Source organism: Petaurus breviceps, unplaced genomic scaffold (assembly GCF_028583685.1).
Source record: "Petaurus breviceps papuanus isolate PSGF00001 unplaced genomic scaffold, PetGlider_PUasm1.0 103, whole genome shotgun sequence".
NCBI classification, from domain to species: Eukaryota; Metazoa; Chordata; class Mammalia; order Diprotodontia; family Petauridae; genus Petaurus; species Petaurus breviceps.
In genome coordinates this window covers 5625082-5644864 of record NW_027185588.1, presented here as the reverse complement: position 1 = coordinate 5644864, position 19783 = coordinate 5625082, and the positions used below count along the sequence as shown (strand labels likewise).

At 45.3% G+C, this 19783-nt stretch overlaps 1 protein-coding gene across 1 annotated transcript in view; it reads right to left on the bottom strand.

Annotated features, from left to right (window-relative positions):
• Positions 1 to 19783, bottom strand: part of POLRMT (RNA polymerase mitochondrial) — a 38927-nt gene that overhangs the window by 4426 nt on the left and 14718 nt on the right. The window contains exons 7-14 of the mRNA XM_069101965.1: positions 13341 to 13499; positions 8333 to 8503; positions 7632 to 7871; positions 6286 to 7074; positions 5932 to 6054; positions 3747 to 3869; positions 3431 to 3610; positions 995 to 1081 (exon numbers count right to left, since the gene is read on the bottom strand). Coding sequence (XP_068958066.1) covers positions 995 to 1081; positions 3431 to 3610; positions 3747 to 3869; positions 5932 to 6054; positions 6286 to 7074; positions 7632 to 7871; positions 8333 to 8503; positions 13341 to 13499 — 1872 coding nt within the window. The remainder of the gene's footprint in view (positions 1 to 994; positions 1082 to 3430; positions 3611 to 3746; positions 3870 to 5931; positions 6055 to 6285; positions 7075 to 7631; positions 7872 to 8332; positions 8504 to 13340; positions 13500 to 19783) is intronic.

Sequence of the window (19783 nt, the reverse complement as noted above, 5' to 3'; positions counted from 1 at the left end):
CAGGAAGGTCCACTTTTTGTTACTTTGTAATCAGGCAGTAGGTCATGAGAGCTGTGATGTTCTCTGACCCTGGAGAAGGCTATACACGCCTCTGAGTCGAGGTTTTGCTTTGGAGCTCAGACTCTGGGCAGCTATTGAGCCCTCTGGCTTTGAAGACCCAGATGTTGGTGCTGCTCTCTCTGGTAAGTAACTAGGTATGGATGTAATGGTCAGACAGCTAGAAGCCCAATCTGTTGGTCTGTTGAGCTGTGTTATTTTCTCTGTCCATATTTTTTGTCTGCTTGTAATTTCTGTTTGTATTCAGGGTGCTGACTTTTTCCCCTGAACTAAGTGATTGATATCTATGTTCGATTAAAGTGAGACTGTTAACCCCTTTTGAGTTGCTTTCCTTTAGAAAAGCAGATCAAAGAACCTGTGCTAGCAGCCATCCTGGGTATGCTAGGGTGCTTGCTGATACGGGGGGAGGAGAAGAAAGGGGGAGAACAGCTGCAAATCAATTCAATTTGAAGTCTTGTCTGTGGAGGTTACTAGGAAAAATGGGAGGTGGGGGGCACATCAGCATTCAAACTGCTGGATGAGGGTGATGGACTGAAGGCCCAGTTTAGGAAGCTGGTTTTGCCTCCAGAGTAAAATGGTGATCAGCCTGCACACTAGGGCAAGAGAGATAGTGCCCACTTTAAAACACGTTAAAGTTTACAGAGAGCTTGCCCCACAACAATCTGAGGCAGATGGTACAAAGATTCTCACTGTGCTTTTACAGATTGGGAAACCGAGCCCCAGAGAAATGAAAGATTTGCTCTTTCATGGTCATGTACCTAGTGGTGGAGAGAGCCCAGGCCTTCTGGTCGGTATATTAGAGTTCCCACCAAGACTAAGGCTGCCCCTGCCAGATACCACACAGACAGAACTCAGGCGGGCAGCTCAAGTCCTCTAACAGTTTGTGCCCATTTGTGAGGCACCCACAGAGCTTGGTGAAGGGGAGGGGAGGAAGTACCTGGATTTCCCTGGTTGCTGAGAACATCTCACCAAGGCTACTGAAGACCAGCCGGGAGAGGTACATGGAGGCTTCCCACACATAATCCTGGTAAGGGGAAAGAGAGTCAGTCAGCTGATGGATGTTGGAGTCTAAGGATGCCCGTGACTGGGCAGCTGGCAAGAGCTGGAAGACCTGGAAGACCTCTCATCCAAAGAACCAGGGTGAGAGCTCCATCTGTGCATGGGGGCATTTAATGTTTGTTGAATGACTAAATGAAGGAATGGAGAAGGAACTTAACGGTGAAGCCTCGATGACTGGAAAGGCTGAGATGGGTACAAAACATTCAGGCCTAAAGAAGCGGACCTGGAGAGGCCTGGGAAGCCTGGAAGACAGATGTAAACAGATCAGAAAAGCCCTCCATGGCCAAGCAGTCAGTGACCCTGCAGACTCTCCTGCCTCAGAGGTGAAGCAGGGTTCAGAGAAATACAAGGATGAGGGAGGGGACTCACTGGGTTGTGAAGAGAATGACCATGACTTGAGGGGTGGGGATCCACAATTACAAAGCACACTTTCCATCTGCTCTTCTTGTGAATCTTCAAAACAATCCCAGAAGGGAGGCTGAGCAGGGGTTACCCTATTTTACAGATGAAGAGATTGAAGGTCTGGGCCAAGCCCCTCTACCTCTCTGACCCAGTGAGTTCCAAGGGCCTTTCCAGCTTCAATGACAAGCAGCCCGCCCAAGGTCACAGAGGATGTCAGGTACTGAACAGGCCCCAGGACCTCCTGAGTCACTGCCAGGCAGGCCAGGGCTTGTGCTGCAGCACCAGCTGCAGCTAAACATGCTTGGGACCTCTCCCCAGAGGCTGGGGCCAGCCTGACCACAACAGAGTAACAGCAAAACAATGGGGATGTGGCTCAGGGAAAGGATACCAAAATCAGGAGTCAGGTCATGAGTTCAAGCACCAGTTCTGCCATTGAATGAGATCCTGAGCAAATCACTTAACGCCTCTAGGCCTCAGTTTATGCATTTAAAATGTGGGAGAAACTTTCATAGACAACCTCTCAGATGGGGGGGCCTCATTTCTCAAATATATGGAGAACTTTCTCAATATAAGAATATAAGTCAGGGGCGGCTAGGTGGCATAGTGAATAGAGCACTGGCCCTGGAGTGAGGAGGACCTGAGTTCAAATCTGAACTTAGACACTCAACACAAAAAACTAGCCGTGTGACCTTGGGCAAGTCACTTAACCCCAAATGTCCTTCAAAAAGGAAAAAAAAAATATGTCAGACCCCAATGGAAGAATGGTCAAAGGATAGGAACAGGCAGTTTTCTGACTAAGGAATTAAGACCATATATGGTTATATAAGAAAATGCTCTAAATCATTAACTGAAGAAATGCAAATTAAAACAACTTTGAGAGATCATCTCATACCTATCAGATTGGCTAAAATGACAGATGTCCTTCCACTGGGAAATGACTAAAAAAGCTGTGGTGCATGACTGTGACAGAATATGACCGTGATACAGGAAATGATGGGCTGGTTTAGATTCAGAATAACAAGGAAAGACTCAGGCCTACGAAGGAAGATACTCTCCACCCTCTCCACCTCCAGAGAAAGAACTGACAAAAAGAAAAATGCATAGTAAGGCCTTACATATATGTATGTGTGTACATATGTATATGTATGTATAATCCTGCTTAACTGTAATGTTGGAGGGCAGGGGGAATATAAAATGAAATAAAAAGTGCACAGCACAAAATCTAGAAGAGAGCACAGAAAAGCTGGGTTGCTTTGAAAACAATGTGTAGGATTTATTATCTAGGTTTTCATGAAATGGAAACTTATTGTTCTGTATTGAATCCTCTCGTGCTCTGCTATGTACGTGGAGCTGCTCTTTTTTTTGTTTTATATTTAAGTTTAAAATGAATAAAAAATTAAAAAATCAAATACATTAGGAAACACTGAAGGCAGGAAGACCAGCTAGGAAGGAGACTGTCCTAAGAGGCCAGCCTAGGCCCGAGAAGGAAAGGACGAATACAAAACAATACCAAGAATAAAGGGACCTGGTGAGTGGCCAGGAAGGGGAGAGGTGAGAGATGTGCCCAGACCCGTGTCAGGAGGCGCTGAAGGCAGCTCTCTGTCACTCTGCAGTTCCTTACTCCTAGCAATGGTGCATGCATGGAAACACGTGCACGTTGACCACGGTGGTCTCCACCGCCTCTCTGTTCACAAACGTGCCCTAGAAAAGCTCTGAGGAGATGCACCAAGGGTGGTGTCCTGGTTCACAGTAAGATCATGGGTGAGGGAGCCATGGCTGAGAAGCAACGACCTGAATACAGCGCCCCAAAGCCACTGAAAGGGAGGGAGCTGTCTGGGACAGGTGAGTGAAGATGGCTATCAGGGCATCCTGGAAGGCAAGGCCACGGGCCCCTTGCCCTACAAGGACCGACCTTGGGGAAATCATCCAGCTCCTTCAGGCGCTTCTCGATCTGCAGCCGGCCACCATAGTGCGTCACACCGTAGACCACCGTCATCACTGTCTGCTTTACCACCTTGCGTCCAATGAAGCCCTCCAGAACTTGGGCTATGGAATGCCCTTTGGTGGCATCTTTTCTGCGCTGCTCTTCCACCTGCACAGAGGAGAGGGGGCAAGGGCCTGGGATCAGGGCTCAGGCCTGGGACCTGTCCAACCTCCAAGAGGCAGGGCCGCCAAGAGTCTCAGCCTGAGGGAAAGCTAGGAGCCTGGAGGGAGGCAGGGCTCCTTACCAGCTGGGCCACACCGCTGTACACATCCTGGGGAACGTCACAGGGCATCAGGTTGACAGAGGTGGCTCCGACAACATCTCGGCCCAGAGCCGCATAATGCTGGAGCCCATTACAGGAACCATCCTGGAGAGAGAAGCCAGATTTGGGGAACAGTTCAGAGGATCTTAGCCAACTCTCAGGAGGCAAACCTACCAAGCAGGCCAGGACAAACAGGAAAGGGAGAAACGGACCAACAGCGGTGGCTAGGTGGCACAGTGAATACAGCACCAGCCCTGGAGTCAGGAGGACCTGAGTCCAAATCCGGCCTCAGACACGTAACACTAACCATGTGACCTTGGGCAAGTCACTTAACCCCAATTGCCCTGCCTTCCCCCCTCAAAAAAAAAAAGCAAAAAAAGGAAATGGACCAACAGAGGTTAGTCTGGCCCAGTCACATAGATGGGGAAGAACAGTAAGAGGTACCAGCTTTGAACCCCACAGAAAAGGAAGTTGGATACGAGGAGGTCCATGAAGACTCCATGGAAAGGAGGAAAGGAGCAGCTACCTACAAAGCTAAAGCTGAACACAGAAGAGGAAAGCTTGGGGTAGGATGGGGGAGGGGGAAGGTCCATTTGGTCTGCCTGTCCTAGAATAATAATATCACAGCCATTAGGAGGAGAGTGGAAGATTCTCCATCTCTGGGGGCAGAAAACCCAGTTGAGCCTGTGATCACATAATGGGATCAGGCAAATCTCTTGTAATGGATATAGAAGACCTGGCCCTTTGCCTGGAGGGGAGGATGAGCCAGGGCACAAGGGCTTCAGCTCTGGTCCAATCTCCTTCCATCAATTCAGCCTTTACTCAGGCCTGGTGAAGAGCCCCCTTCTGCTTGTTCAGCCAACACCTCAGCTGAGTCCCCTCTCACCTGGATGTCATGGATAAGTCCCCCTTCTTCCAGCCTCTCCCCTCTCCAACCTACACAGCTGCAAAACTGATATCTCTGAAGCCACTCCCCTGTTCAAGAAACTTCAGAAATTCCCAATTACTTGTGTGATAGAATACAAATTCCAGACATCAGAGATCTCTGAAAGCTGGCTCCAATGGATCTCTCTGCCAAGTCAGGTGGATTACTATTTCTTGCACACATGCCACTCCTCTGTGCCTCTGGCCCCCAGGCCTCGAATGCTCGCCTTGTTCACATGGGCCCACAGACTCTCCAGGTTCCTTCAAGGCTCAACTCCCAGGCTCCCCACTTGTTAGTATTCTTTCTCCCCACTGCCCTAAAAATTACTTTGCCTTGATGTGGATATAGTTTAAATTTACTTATCTATGTTATTTCTCCCTAGGAATGAGGATGAGGCCCATTTTGTTCCTGCCTTTATCCCTAGGGCCTGGCAAACAGATGCCCTTAGAAATGCTAGTTGAACAGAGTCCTAAGAGTCAGCTGAGGGGGAGGTGAGCACTGCCAGGTGCTCCAAACCATCTGCCCCTCTCCAGTGTCCTGCCTACTCTCACTGCTCCCAGAAAGTGGGTGCGCAAGGCTGTAAGACCTGTCTGTCACTGAACTCCACAGTCAACTAGGTGGCTAGTGGCTAGAATCCTGGACCTGAAGTCACAAAGACCTAAACTCAAATCCAGCTTCAATGTGATGAAGTGATCCTGGGCAAATTACCTAACCTGTCTGCCCTAGTTTCCTCAACCCTAAAATGAGCATTATAACAGCACCTACCTCCTGGGGTTGTTGTAGGATCAAATGAGATTATCGTAAAAAGAACTTAGCAAAGTGCCTGGCATACAGTAGGGGTTTAATAAATACTTGTTTCCTTCCTTTCCTACCTCAGAGGGGAAACTCTGCTGGTTTTCATAACTGCCCACAGAATTTTATAGGTGGAAGGAACCTTTTGAGATCTAGTCCTACTTATACCTGAACAGAAGTTCCTTCTACCTAGAACAGCTAACTGACCTCGAAGGGCCCACACAACTCAGATGCCAAGATTCTTTAAACACACACTCTCCACAAGTGATCAGCTGGCCTCCAGTGAGAGGACCACCCTTCTTCCTGAGGCATCCTGTTGTCTTATGGAACAGCTCCAATGTGTCCAATGTGCAGGGAATTCATAGCTTTCCCAGGAATTTCCCCATATTCTTCCTCCAGGCAGGACTCCACCATGGACAGAACCATTCATTCACCTCTACTTCCACTCACCTGATGGACAGGGAAATGGGAGATGTAAGCTTCAGGATCCGGTGACCGGACAGCACTGGCAATTTCCATGCAGCAGGCTAGGGCCTGCCAGGGCTCATCGACATCCATCCACCACTTCCTTCCCTGGGGAGAGGAAAAGCAGCTAATTAACTCAGCTGATGCTGGCCAAACTAGTCACCAGTTTATTAACTGGGCACACTGGCCAGTCTATGGTCCTTCAGTGGCAGGTGGCTTTCTGACCTTCCTTTCTGACTCACTGATTCTCTGAGGGAGGTAGACCCTGGACACTCCCCTTACCCAAGCCCAGCAGCCCTGTCTTTCTCACTACAATACCCTGTGGCCACTTTCACCTACAGTTAGTGGATTGTCTGCTGAGTCCAGGATGTCGTCCAAGATCTCATTGGCATAGGCCAAGCGGGCCTGCAGCGACTCTCTCTTCTTGAGTCCTGTCAGGTTGATGAGGTGAATCTTTAACCAATTTAGGCCATTGGGTCCCAAGGGTTTGCCTTCAGCAAACAGCAAGATGGCCCGGGTCAGGTCACTGCCTAGGTGGTTAAAGTGCGGTGGGCAAGGGTAAGTGCGGCCCCGGAAGTCCATGTTGTGAGGAAACCAGAAGATCTGGTCTCGCAGGTGGTGAGCAATGGACAGTTTGTACAGGGCATCCATGCGCAGGCTGTACATTTCCCGGGCTATCTTGTGGCACTGGACAATTTCTCGCCGCAACTTTGCCTTTTCTAAAGAGCTGGCATCTTTGGAGAGCTGGTGGGAAGGCGGTATGGGGGCCTCTGAGATGGGTGGGGGCACATCTAGCTTCTTGCTGCCCTTATCATTGAAGATGGAGATTATGAGGTCCAGCACTGGCTGGTTCACCTTCCAGGCACAGTTACCCAGCAGATTGAGAGCATCAAGTACTGAGTGTAACTGCCCCTGAGGGCAGCTCTCCAGCATCTCCTGGTGCTGGACAGTCCCCTCCAGGCAGCGCATCAGTTTGGTGGAGTGGAGGATATAGGCCCCAAAGAGAGGTGAGGTCCAAGGCTTTGGAGGGCACAGCATAGGCATGAGAGAGGAATCAAAGGTCAGCTTGGTGTAAGCAGCTTCAGCCACCAGCTGATTGAAGGTTGGGTGGGGTTTAATGAAACCAACCTGGAAAATCAAGAATCAAAGTAAGATCTTTAGAATCAAGGTCAACAGAGAAAAGAAAGGCTCCCATCCAAAATTCCAAAGCCCAGGCCTCCCACTCAACTCATTTATTTAATAAGAATGTAGAAAAGGACAAAATTAAAGCTAGAAGGGGCGTGACACATGGCCAGACCTACGGGTCACCTTTTCTTCTCCTGGGAAAAGTTTCTCACTGGAGCCCTGGTCAATATTCACCAGACAACCTGGGCCTTAAAAAAATAAAATAAAAAAGCCCTGTGGACCTAAGTATAGTATATAGTAGGTACTTAATAAATGCTTGGTGACATGACAGAGGTTGAGATAAGGCTGGAAGAGGCGATGGGAAGTGATGTAAAATAAGGTCAAAAAAGTATGGTGGTTAGCTCCCTTGGTAGTGAGTAAAAATTCAAACTCAGGGCTTCTGGTTACAGATTGAGTTCACTACAGTATGAAATCAATAGGATCTGGAAAGTGATTAGATTTGAGAGATGGAAGAGTCCAAGACCATCTTGCCACCATGAAGGTTACCAGGCCTTCTTTACCTGCTTTATGGAGAGAAAGGAGTAAACATGGTACAGCACAGGGATGACTTTCTTCTCTGCCTGGGGGGAGAACAGATCGCTGGGCATGTGGACGGACTGTACCAGCATCTCCACAAGTTGTGTTCCCAGGCGCACCAACACCACCTCTGGCCAGACCTTCTCTTCAGTGAAGAAATCAGAGCAGATGGTGGTTTCTGACTCCAAGGATTCCCAGTGCTCCCGAGGCAGGCAGGAGTCCAGCTACAAGGCCCACAGAGAATTATCAGGGAGAAAATTCCATCCAGCCCCTCCCCAACTTTGAGATTCAATTTCTTCTGTAAACTGGATACTAGACACATTTCTTAGATACCTTCTAGTTCAAGGGCTCTCTAAGGGTTTGTTTTAAGGGCCCTACCAGCTCACATCCTGTGTTCTAAGGGCCCCTCAGTTCTGATATTCTGGGCTCCCTAAAAGGGCCCTCCAAGCTTTGACATTCTATGTTCTAAGGTCCCTCCCAGTTCTGCCATCCTGTGTTCTAAGGGCCCTCCTAGCTCCCTGTACCCACCTTACCACACAGGACCCCAGAAAACCAATGTTGAACTTGTTAACTATATCCAGTATAAAGCTGAGTTTGAGATAAGGGCCCTTGTTCATGCCTCTCTGTTCTGAGCTCAAGTTGGAGGGGAGGGGCGGAGGGAGGGAGGAAGGTAAATCCTTTTTACCTGAGTGTCCTTGGCCAAAAGATGTAGGTAATTCATATACTTCCTCTTTAGTTCATCTAATACAAAGGGTTTCACCTTTTTCTGGATTAAATTCTTGTTGTAAACCTTCATCGCAAGATCCATGACTAGGTGGATTAAGGAATCTCCATGTGGAGGCAAGTTAAAGAGGGCCTGGACCAAAAAAAAAGGAAGGGGTGAGTCAGGCTTTGGGGGCAGGCACGGCCATGAGCAGGCCACCAGTGAGCCCAGAGTCAGAACTTTCTGGATTCCATTCCCACTGGGAGCAAATATTCCTGAAGAAATCTGAATAGCTAAGGTGCCTAGCTAAGGGCTATGGGAATCCAATGCACAGAAAGATATGCAAGCTAATAGTTCAGGAGACAAGCCAGCAGAGGGTGGCCACCTACTACACAGCTGCTGCTGCCAGGCCACTGGTGGGGACAAGGGCACAGGCTCCATAAAAACATTTATAGCAGCTATTTCCATGCTGGCAAAGAACTGACTACTAAGGGGATGCCCATCAAATAAGAGAAGCTGTACAAGTCATGATATAGGGAAGACTACTACTGTGATGTAAGAAACTTGGGAAGAGTCATATAAATTGATGTAAAGTCACTCACATGCATTTATTAAGCACCTACTACTACATGCCAGGCACTATGATAAACAGAAGGGATACAAAAAAGGCAAAAAAATAATCTCTGTTCTCAAGGAGCTCATAGTCCGATGGGTGAAGAGAGCATGCAAAGAATTATTTTTAAATGAGCTATAAATAGGATAAACCAGACATCATTTCAGAGGGAAGGCACTAGAACTAAAACATATACAAGATAAACTGGCAAGAATCAAGAGAGAGAGAGCACTAGAAATTAGGGGGGACAAGGAACGGCTTCCTTAGAAGATGGCATTTTAACTGGGACTCGAAAGAAGCCAGGGAAACCAGAAGTGGAGATGGGAAGGGAGGGCATTCCATACATAGGAGGGAGAGAAGGCAGATTTTGGTTAATTGAAAAAATATATATAACTGAGAAGCAAACAAACAAGGGCACAGCCTCCCCATGGATTAGTAGATAAAACCTATCAGTTCCAAGTGGAACAAGTCAAGAAAGTCAACAAACCCTAGTGGAAGTCCTTTTTTATTACTGAGGACATACCTTTAAATATTACTTCACTGTGATGACCCACCAGCCATGGGTCAAGATTCTGGAGCAAATCAATTTCAGTCATCAAATAATTATTGTGTTGTACACCTACTATGTTCAAAGCCTAGGTTTAGGTGCAAGCAATGCTGTGCCAAAGACCACGTTGCCTTTTCTGAATTCCCCAAAACATTCTTGCTTCTTTTCTCAGGTACCCAGAATCTGGTGTCAACTGGGACCTCGGAGATCCTCTAGCACCACCTTCTTACAAAGGAGGAAACTGAGGCCCAAAAGGGAAGGAACTTGCCCAAGGAAACCTGGGAAGTCGATGGCAAAGCAGAGACTAGAATTCAGATCTTTGCGCCACTTTAGTGGCTTTAGTCAGATCAATGTTTTTCATCTCTCCCTCTGCCAACACTGCTTCTTGCTTCTTCCTTAACTGAGTATCTTAAGGACCTTCCTTAAGCCAGTCTGGGCCCCTCTACTCCAAGCACTGCTTAGTTATCCTGGAGTTTTTCATTGGTGAAGAAAATTCTGTTTCCTGGTCTCATTTTTTGGTTTAAGAAACAAAAACATTCAAATAGGAGAGCAGCCCAGGACCTTCAGGATTGCTTTCGGAAGTGATCCCTAAGGACCCTTCCAATTCCCAGAGTCTGTGTTCTAAAAGGACACCCCCCACAAATCCTGTTACTTCATCTTCTCAGGGCCTTTCTACTTCTACCATTCTATATCCTTGGGCTCCTCCTTGCTGTTATCCTACATTGTCTAGCCTCTTCCAACCTCACATTCTACAATCTACTTTCAACGGGCTCCCCCTGGTTCTGACATTGTCTTCTCTGACACAAGACCCCTCCAGACATCTAGTTAAGTTTAACGATCATAGTCCACTAGCACCTGGACCTCAGGGGCTGCCCTCTTAGCCTTCTCTCATATGAAACCTCTATCTCTAAACCCTGGAGTAACCAACTCCCCCGCTTGAGAAGTTCCCAGTAGGGAGCACAAGACCCTGATTTCCTTCCTGCCCTTCCTTCATTGTCCTCTCTCTGGTGGGGTTGGTTGGGGAGCCAGAGCTGCCGGGAGGATGCTCTGCTGACAGTCCCTGGAGAAGCCTGCTACTGTCTACTGGGCTTCTCTTGGAGCTGGCCAGACTAACAGAGAACTCTCCTCAACCGACACCTCAGCGCAGACTCATCTCTGGTCTTATTTCTTTAAAAAAAAATTCAATTTCATTTTCAGTTCCAAATTCTCTCCCTTCTCCCACCTTCCATAATCACTGAGAAGCCAAGAAAAACAAAACCCACTACAAATATGTAGTCTTGCAAAATAAACTCCAGCATTAGCCATATCTGAAAAAAAAGAGAGAAGCAAACAGGTATCAGTTTGCTCTCTGGGCCCGTCAGTGCTCCACGTAGAAGTCAGCAACACGCTTCAGCAGGAGCCCTTTGAGACTGTGGGGGGTCATTGTGCTGATCACAGCTCCTAAGGCTCTCAAAGATGATTATCTTCATAATATTGCTCTTGTGCTGCAACGGTTCACAAGTCTTCTCAGGCTTTCTGAAGCCCTATCTCTTGGCTTTCTGGCTATATACACAATCAAGTTCTGACTTCAGCTTTAGGTGTTAGGTGATGCTGGGAGTGTTCTAGAGTTGGGCTTCAGAGACAACCTAGTTCAGCCCCTGTATTTGATTCCCATTTGAAAGGGTTACAGATGAGGAAACCCAGCACCAAGCAGGTCAAGCAGCCGGCCCATGGTCATACAACTAGGAGGGGGAGGGGCTGGAGACAGACCACCCACTATCCTCTTTTCTCCTCTGATATATTATAATAGTTCTTTCTGAAGGTTGGCATTTTTAGTTGAAAAAAGAGATGGGAATTAAAGAGTTTGGTAATTTAAAATGTTTTTAAACAACTGTGCAAGAACTCAATTATAATTGCTCTCCCCTCCATTTAAAATCTAATAAAAAAATCATAAATTCTTCAAAAAAGTGCCAACTCACAGGTAGGACCAAATAAAGTATCTGTATGCATGACTTTGTTGTAGGGAATTTACTGTAATCCCTCCCAACAAAGCAGTTACTAAAGGGTCATCAGGCCCTGAGTGTGCAGAGACTTCTATTTTCTCTGGTTTACAATCTCTAGATACCAGACTTTCCTCGCAGGGTGTTTTTCTCCTTCCTGCCTTCTTTCCCCATAACTCCTTGCTGAACTATCTAATGTGTAATGTGTCCATGGGGAAGCTTTAAATGGCCTTTCTTAGCCCATCAGCACCTTAATGATTTTTGGTTCCCAGAGTCTGATGGGGGAATACAGACAGTACTCTCCAAGATGCTTTCTCCCCAATCCTCTGGAGCTTGGGGGTTGAAAGGAAAGAATGTGGGGTAGTGCCCTGGCTAGCTCAGCACAAGAAAAGACCAACTTTGGGCCTTTACAAATACGAGCAAAGCTTTCTTTTGCAGCACATATTTACTTATCTGTGTAAATGTAGTCATCACCCTCCTTCCCCTTTCTAAGAAGGTAAGCTCCTAGAGGGCAGGAACTATTTTGTTTCTGTCTCTGTTTCCCCACACATAGCCCACAGTCTAACATATGGTAGGCACTGAACAAATGCTGGCTGAATTGAATAACCTTTCCCCTTTAATTTCTTTAAGAAACTTTTGTTCTTAAAAAACTATGAAGAATGAATGCAGATCAAAGTATACTATTTTTACTTTTTTTTCCTTTCTCATATTTTTTCCCTTTTATTCTGATTCTTCTTTCACAACATGACTGACATGGAAATATGTTTAATATGACTGTACATGTAGAATCTCTATCAGATTGCTTGCCATCTTGGGGAGGGGAAAGGGGAGGGAGAAAAATTTTTTTTTTTTAAAGCAATCGGGGTTAAGTAACTTGCTCAAGGTTACACGGCCAGTTATTTTTAGGTGTGGTGCTGAGTGTCTGAGCCCGGGATTCGATCTCCAGATCATCCCAACACTGGAGCCAGTACTCTTACTCGCTGAGCCACCTGGCCACCCCTAAGCAATTGGGGTTAAGTAACTTGCTCAAGGTTACACGGCCAGGTGTTTCTGGGTGGGTGCTAAGTGTCTGAGCCCGGGATTCGATCTCCAGGTCTTCTCAACACTGGAGCCGGTGCTCTTACTTGCTGTGCTACCTGGCCGCCCCGGGAGAAAAAATTTTAACTAAAAATCTTATAAAAGTAAATGTTATAAATGATCTTCACATGTAATTGGAAAAAAATAAAATACTATTAAGTAGGGGGGAAAGAAAGTTTTGCTCTTAAATCCTTTTTGATCTCTTTGTCACTCCTTTATTTCTCTCTAAAATAAAGGAAAGAAGGGTTCTCCTTCCTCTTCTGGACCAGCAGTGCTGCGCCCCCATAGGGGCTGCAGTTATTGAAGACAACAGAATGTGGGGGCTACAAGACATCCAGAAAACTGTGGGGAGTGATTGGAGTCTCAGCCTGGGGCTGGCTGGTTCAGATATGTCTGGGGTTTAGTAGCACAACATGGTAAGGAAAATCTTTCTAGGCCAGGCATGATGGTCACCTATTCCCTTTCCCTGCCCCCACCACAAACAAATTTAGGAAGGTGATACTTCTGCACACACACACACACACACACACACACACACACACCCCATATGTTCCTATCACCAAACGCTTCATGCCTGCCCAACCCAAGTTTCTGGCTTAGTGTCTACCCTCAGTTCAAAGCAGAAGAGCCTTGACCTTGACTGTTCCCTGGTAGTCTAGTCTGGGAAGGGGACCTCAGGGATTCCCCTCAACACAAGCCATTCCACAGACATCAGCAGCTAAGCTCCCAGCACCTCTCTCTCTCACTGGAGCACAAAGGGGTCACCTTGCTTACCTGCAACATGAGGTCCACATAATCTGAGTCCTTCAGTAGGCACAGGTAGGGGTAAAGGTTGACCTGGTGTTGTAGTTTACTCATGTGGACTTTGGTCTCCCTGAACGTCTTCATCAAGGCCTCCTGCCACTGGGATTTAAGATCCTTGAGAAGCTTCCTCTGCAAAGAGAGAAACTGGCCCATCATATAATTTCATACTGCTTCAGGGTCTGCTGAGCAAGCCACTATGCTAGCTGGGAACACAAGGCCTGTCCTTGAGAGGTTTCCAATTTTACTAAATGGAGGAGAAAAAAACAGACTAGTTTAGAATAGTGATAACATCTCTCTGACCTGCAGTCTCTTCTTCAATGTCTGATTAGAGGAATTCTACACCCTCTGCTGCTCTGACATTCTCTGACTCAGTTTCCTGATGCTAGTCCATCCAGGTAAGTGATCCAGTCAGACCAAAGGAAGGGGTGATCCAGGAAGACCAGAACAATAAAAGAAGGTTCCATCAAAGAAATGGGACTCAAGCAGGACCTTGAAAAAGTCAGACTTAGTCTACGTGGGGGCAGGGAGCTAATCCAAGGAGGTGGTATTTCAATCAGCAGGAACAGGAGGAATAAAGGCAAGAATTCATCTAGCAAGTACTTATCGAACAGTCATAACGTACAAGGCTTTGTACTGGGCATATAATGGCATGCCCAAGGTAGGTGCAATGCCTATAATAAACTAGTCTGGGCTGAATGTGGAGGGTGACATGGTATTTGATAAGGCAGGAAAGGTAGACTTGAGACAGACTGCTAAGTGCCTGGAATGCCAGGTTGAGGAGTCTGGACTTTCTCCTACAGGGAACTGGAAGAGAAGGAAGGTTCTTGGCAGGGATGAGTGAGAAGGGATAGCCTGATGGCAAAGTAATGCTGTTACAATGATGGGCCTATCAGTCAGTGAAGGGCAGATCAACAGCAAGAAAGAAAACCACCAAAAGGAAACTCAAGGGGTAGTTGCTTGGAGAAGATGGGTAATGATAACAAAAACTGAGACAGCAGATTTACTCGATAGAGCCACTGCTTCACTCTTTTTCCTCTATTAACAAGAACCATATGTAGACTCTGAAGGATAAAACAAAAAGGGTTAACATGGAGTTAAGAAAATATACACCAGACCTTGACAAAACTCACACCACTATTTCCTAGAGTAAAAGAACTTGGCTTCAGTTTCCTCACCTGTAAAATCACTAGGCTATCCTAACTGATCACTAAGGGTCTCTCAATGTAAGTCTAAGGATTCTTACAAAATTGTAAGAAACAGCTGTCCAAATCCTTGAGGAAATAAGATGGAAAAAAGCTAGGCAGGATAGGGGGGTGGAGGCAAGACGGTGGAGTAAAAGTAGGAACTTGCTTGAGCTCCTGCTCCAACCACCTCCAATACCTGTAAAAAATTACTCTAAAAAATGTTAGAGCTACAGAACCCACAAAATGACAACAAATGAAACAAATCTCCCACTGATGGCAGCCTGGCAGGCCGACAGGGACCCATGACACAGACCCCAGAGCAGGCCTCAGGGGACTAAATCACTGGCATTTGTGGCAGTTTTCAGACTTCTCAACCCATAAACACCAAAGAGAAAGTAAAAGGTTGGTGAAGGTTGGGGAACTCTGCTGGACCTGGGTGAGAGAAGAGCGTGGTCCGGCCCCTGCCCCTGGGCCAGTGGAGTGGCTGCTTCCAGAGCTCTAGGCCCACAGACAGCAGGGGGACCACAGGACTAACCAGAGGGCATATGCAAGCATCTTTTTGCTGGCGCTGAGGAAGGATTCTCTTGCTTTTCCCTGCTTGGATCTGTGTTGCAGTCTTGGCTGGTGGTCCTGGGGTGAGGAGCGCTGGCGTGGCAGAGCTTGTGGTGGCTGTGTCCTCCTCACAGTTCTGAGGCAGGTGCTTAGAAGAAGCTCTAACAACAGCTGCACAAAACCCCAGAAATTTGGGACACAGCTCTCTCCACTCTGGAAGCAGAGTTCTACCATGGCAAAGAGCTCAAAAGTCAAGTAATTGGCTGGTGACAAAAGACTATCAAAACATAGAACCAGAAGAAGACAACGAAGTCAAAACTCCTGCATCAAAAGCCTGTAAGAAAAATATGAATTGGTTGCAGGCCATGGAGGAGCTCAAGAAGGATTTTGAAAATCAAGTAAGAGACATAAAGGAGAACCCCCAAAATATTGAAGAAAACAAACCTTAAAAAAACAGACTAACTCAAATGGCAAAAGAGGTCCAAAAAGTCAATGAGGAGAAGAATGCCTTAAAAAGCAGAATTGGCCAGATGAAAAAGGAAGCTCACTGAAGAAAATAATTCCTTCAAAATTAGACTGGAGCAAATGGAAGCTAATGACTTTATGAGAAATCAAGATATTATAAAACAGATTCAAAAGAATGAAAAAATAAAGGGCAATGTGAAATACCTCACTGGAAAAACCACTGACCTGGAAAACAGATCCAGGAGAGATAATTTAAAAATTATTGGACTACCTGAAAGCCATGATCCAAAAAAAGAGCCTAGACATCATCTTTCAAGGAATTCTCAAGGAAAACTGCCCTGATATTCTAGAACCAGAGGGCAAAAGAAAAATCGAAAGAATTCACCAATCGTTTCTTGAAAAAGATCCCCAAAAGAAAACTCCTAGGAATGTTATAGCCAAATTCCAGAGTTCCCAGGTCAAGGAGAAAATATTACAAGCAGTCAGAAAGAAAAAATTTGAGTATTGTGGAAACACAATTAGGATAACACAAGATCTAGCAGCTTCTACATTAAGGGATGGAAGGGCTCGAAATATGATATTCAGGAGGCCAAAAGAGCTAGGATTAAAACCAAGAATCACGGGGCCGCCAGGTAGCACAGTGAGTAAGAGCACTGGCTCCAGTGTTGGGATGACATGTGAATCGATTCTGGGCTTAGACACTTATTACCCACCCAGAAACACCTAGCTGTGTAACCTTGAGCAAGTTACTTAACCCTAATTGCTTAGGGGCAGCCAGGTGGCTCAGTGAGTAAGAGCACCGGCTCCAGTGTCAGGATGACCTGGGGATCAAATCCAGGCTCAGACATTCAGCACCACACCCAGAAATAACTGGCTGTGTAACCTTGAGCAAGTTACTTAACCCCAATTGCTTAAAAAAAAAACAAGAATCACCTACCCAGCAAAACGGAGTATAATACTTCAGGGGAAAATATAGACATTCAATGAAATAGAGGTCTTTCAAGCATTCTTGATGAAAAGACCAGAGCTGAACAGAAAATTTGATTTTCAGATACTAGCAAGAGAAGCATGAGAAGGTAAACAGGAAAAAGAAATCATAAGGAACTTATTAAAGATGAACTCTTTAGATTCCTACATGGAAAAATGATAATTGTAACTCATGAGACTTTTCTCAGTATGAGGATAATTGAAGGGAACATATATGTATATATTACATATATGTATAGGAGGATGTGTGTATGTGTGTGTGTGTGTGTGTGTGTGTGTGTGTGTGTGTGTACATGAGACAATTGAACTGTGGAAATAATATAAGAGAAGGGGCAGAGCTGTCCAATGTAAAGAACGCTGGATATGGAATTGAAGGTCTGGCCTTTAAGCCCAGCTTTTCCCAACTGCCTATGTGACCCTGAGCAAATAATTTTACTTCTCTGAGCCCCACTTACCTCAAGAGGAAATTATACCAAAAGACCTTTAAGTTTCCTTCCAGCTATATATCTATGCTCCTGTATGGCTGTTAAGAGACCCTCAATGGTTTTTAATAAGTTCTAAAGAAGAGAGGGTAGGGTTGGTGACAGAGAAATAAATGTTAACTCAATTCTCAAAAAAGGGAAAGAGGGTAGAGCCTCAAAAAGATCTGTAAGCCTAACTTCATTCCTTGGCAAAGTTGTGTGTGTGTGTGTGTTACACAAGCTTAATTTCTTAGCAAAGTTTGTGAATTACTGTGAAAGTAGTTTAGGAGTGGGGACCACTAAAAACCAATATAGCTCTTTTAAGAAGAGGTCATGACAGATTAAACTAATTTGCTTTTGTAGAAAGGTTTCTAGACCCTTGATCGGGAAATTCTCTCTAATCCACCTTTATTTCAGCAAAGCAATTGGCAAAAATCTTTCATGTTACCCACAGGGACCAGATGAAGAGACTACAGTTAGGATTCTGGAGCTAGTTTAATGATCAGAGTCAAAGAGTAATCACTAATTTATGAAATTTAGCCTGGAAGAAGCCTCTACTGCAGTGCCAGAGGGATCTGGCCTTGGCTCTATGTTGTTCAGCATTTTGCCTTGGATGAAATCTCCCATGGTTAACTTCCCAAATTTGAAGACAACACAAGAGGAGGGACAGTTAATACGCTGGATGACTGAGTCAGGATGCAAAAAGCCCTCAAAAGGCTACAACAGTGGGACAAATCTAATAAAACAGAACTGCAGAGAAAACAATTTAAAGCTAGAAATTTAAATTAAAAAGAAATCTAAGAAAGGTATGAGAGGGAAGGTGTGTTTAGACAGAGCTCACACGAAACGATCTGGGACTTTTAATGGGCAGCTGGGTAGCACAGTGGATAGAAAGCTGGGCCCATCTTCCTAAGTTCAGATCTGACCATAGATTTGACCAACACTTACTAGTTGTGTGACACTGGGCAGGTCATTTAACCCTATCTGCCTCAGTTCCTCATCTGTAAAATGACCTGGAGGGGGAGGATTCTGAGAATATGATGGAGTAGGTCAGAGAATTCCAGGCTCTTCCGATTTCCTCCACTAACAAGAAGGAACATCACCACAAACTGAATACAGAGCAGCAGAAATAAATAAAAGTCAGGGTAAAATAGTTGTTCTCCTAAGACAACTTGAGAGGACCTCAGCAAAGATTTGACCTTGAGGGGCATAGGTCTGGCCTGAGCAAAGGGCAAATGCCTCCAGGGCAACTTCACTGAATCAACAAACAACAAGCTCTGGGGACAGCTGGGTCAGGGAGGGAGCCTCTGCCTTAGGAACTCTCACTTCACAGACAGTGAAGGGGGTCAGACAGCTGACTGGAGGAGTCCTGAAGGACCCTCTGCTGTTAAGGGACACCAGGCTCAGGTGTGCTGACTAGACAGGTCTGCTTGGTAGGGATCTTGCTGGCTGTGGGCACTTGCAGGAGTGGAGTCCCCAGTTTCAGCAACAGGGCAGAAAGAAGAGCTGAAGTTGGTAACCCGCAGGAGGGACTGCAAGAAACTGCATTTTTGGCTTGGGTCCCTAGCTATGGCTTAGGGGTAGAGAGAAGTGGCCAAGATTGGGCTCCAGAGAGAACTCAGAAAGTAATGATAAGAGGGACCTGAGGCCTGGGGCACCATTCCCCACATCCTGAGACTAGATTAAATTACAATAATAAGCTGCTAAAAATAAAATAAAACACAACAAGATAAAGATAAAAAGCAGTAAGTAAAGGAGAAAGAACCCAACCATAGACAGCTACTATGGATATAAACAAAAACTGAGTTCATAATTCAGATAGTGAAGTTAAAAAAAAACACTCTTAATTCAAAGAGGAAAGTCAAATGGTCACAAGCCCAAAAAGAGTTCTTGGAGGAACTGAAAAAGGACTTTAAAAGTCAAATGGAAAATAAGGAAAAAAAAATATAAGCAGTCCAAGAAAATTATGAGACGAAAGTCATCCAGTTAGAAAAAGAGATACAAAAACTTAAGGAAGAAAATGACTTCTTGAAAACTAGAATGAGACAAAGGGAAGTTAATAACATTCTAAGACACCAAGAAATAACAAAAATAAAGGAAGGAAAAAATAGAAGAGAATATGAAACAATCTTATTAGAAAAACAACGGATCTGGAGAACAGATTGAGGAGAGACAATATAAGAATTGTTGGACTACCTGAAAGTTATGACCAAGAAAAGAACCTTGATACAATATTACAAGAAATTATTAAGGAAAATTGCCCTTAAGTTTTAGAATGTGAGGGTAAAGCACAAATAGAAAAATTCCACTGCTCATCACCTGACAGATCCCAGGAATTACAGGAATATCATAGCCAAGTTTCAAAGCTACCAGGTTAAAGAGAAAGAAAAAAAAACATTTCTATACTGCAGAGATACAATTAAGATTACACAAGACCTGGCAGGTTCTACATTAAAAGATCATGGGTCTTAGAATATAATGTTCTGAAGAGCAGAAGAGCTGGGGTTGCAAGCAAAAATAACTTACCCTGCAAAGTTGAGTATAATCCTGATAAAAAAAAAGGGGGAGGTATTCAATGAAGTGAAAAACTCCCAGGTATTTGTGATTAAAAGACCAGAACTTAATGGAAAATTTGATATATAAGATTCAGGAGAAACATAAGGTAAACATTTAAGTCCAATTATAAGGGACTCAATAAGGTCAAACTGTTTACTTCTTATATGTGAAAATATTGTCAGTACTCTTAGGACTGTCATCATTACTT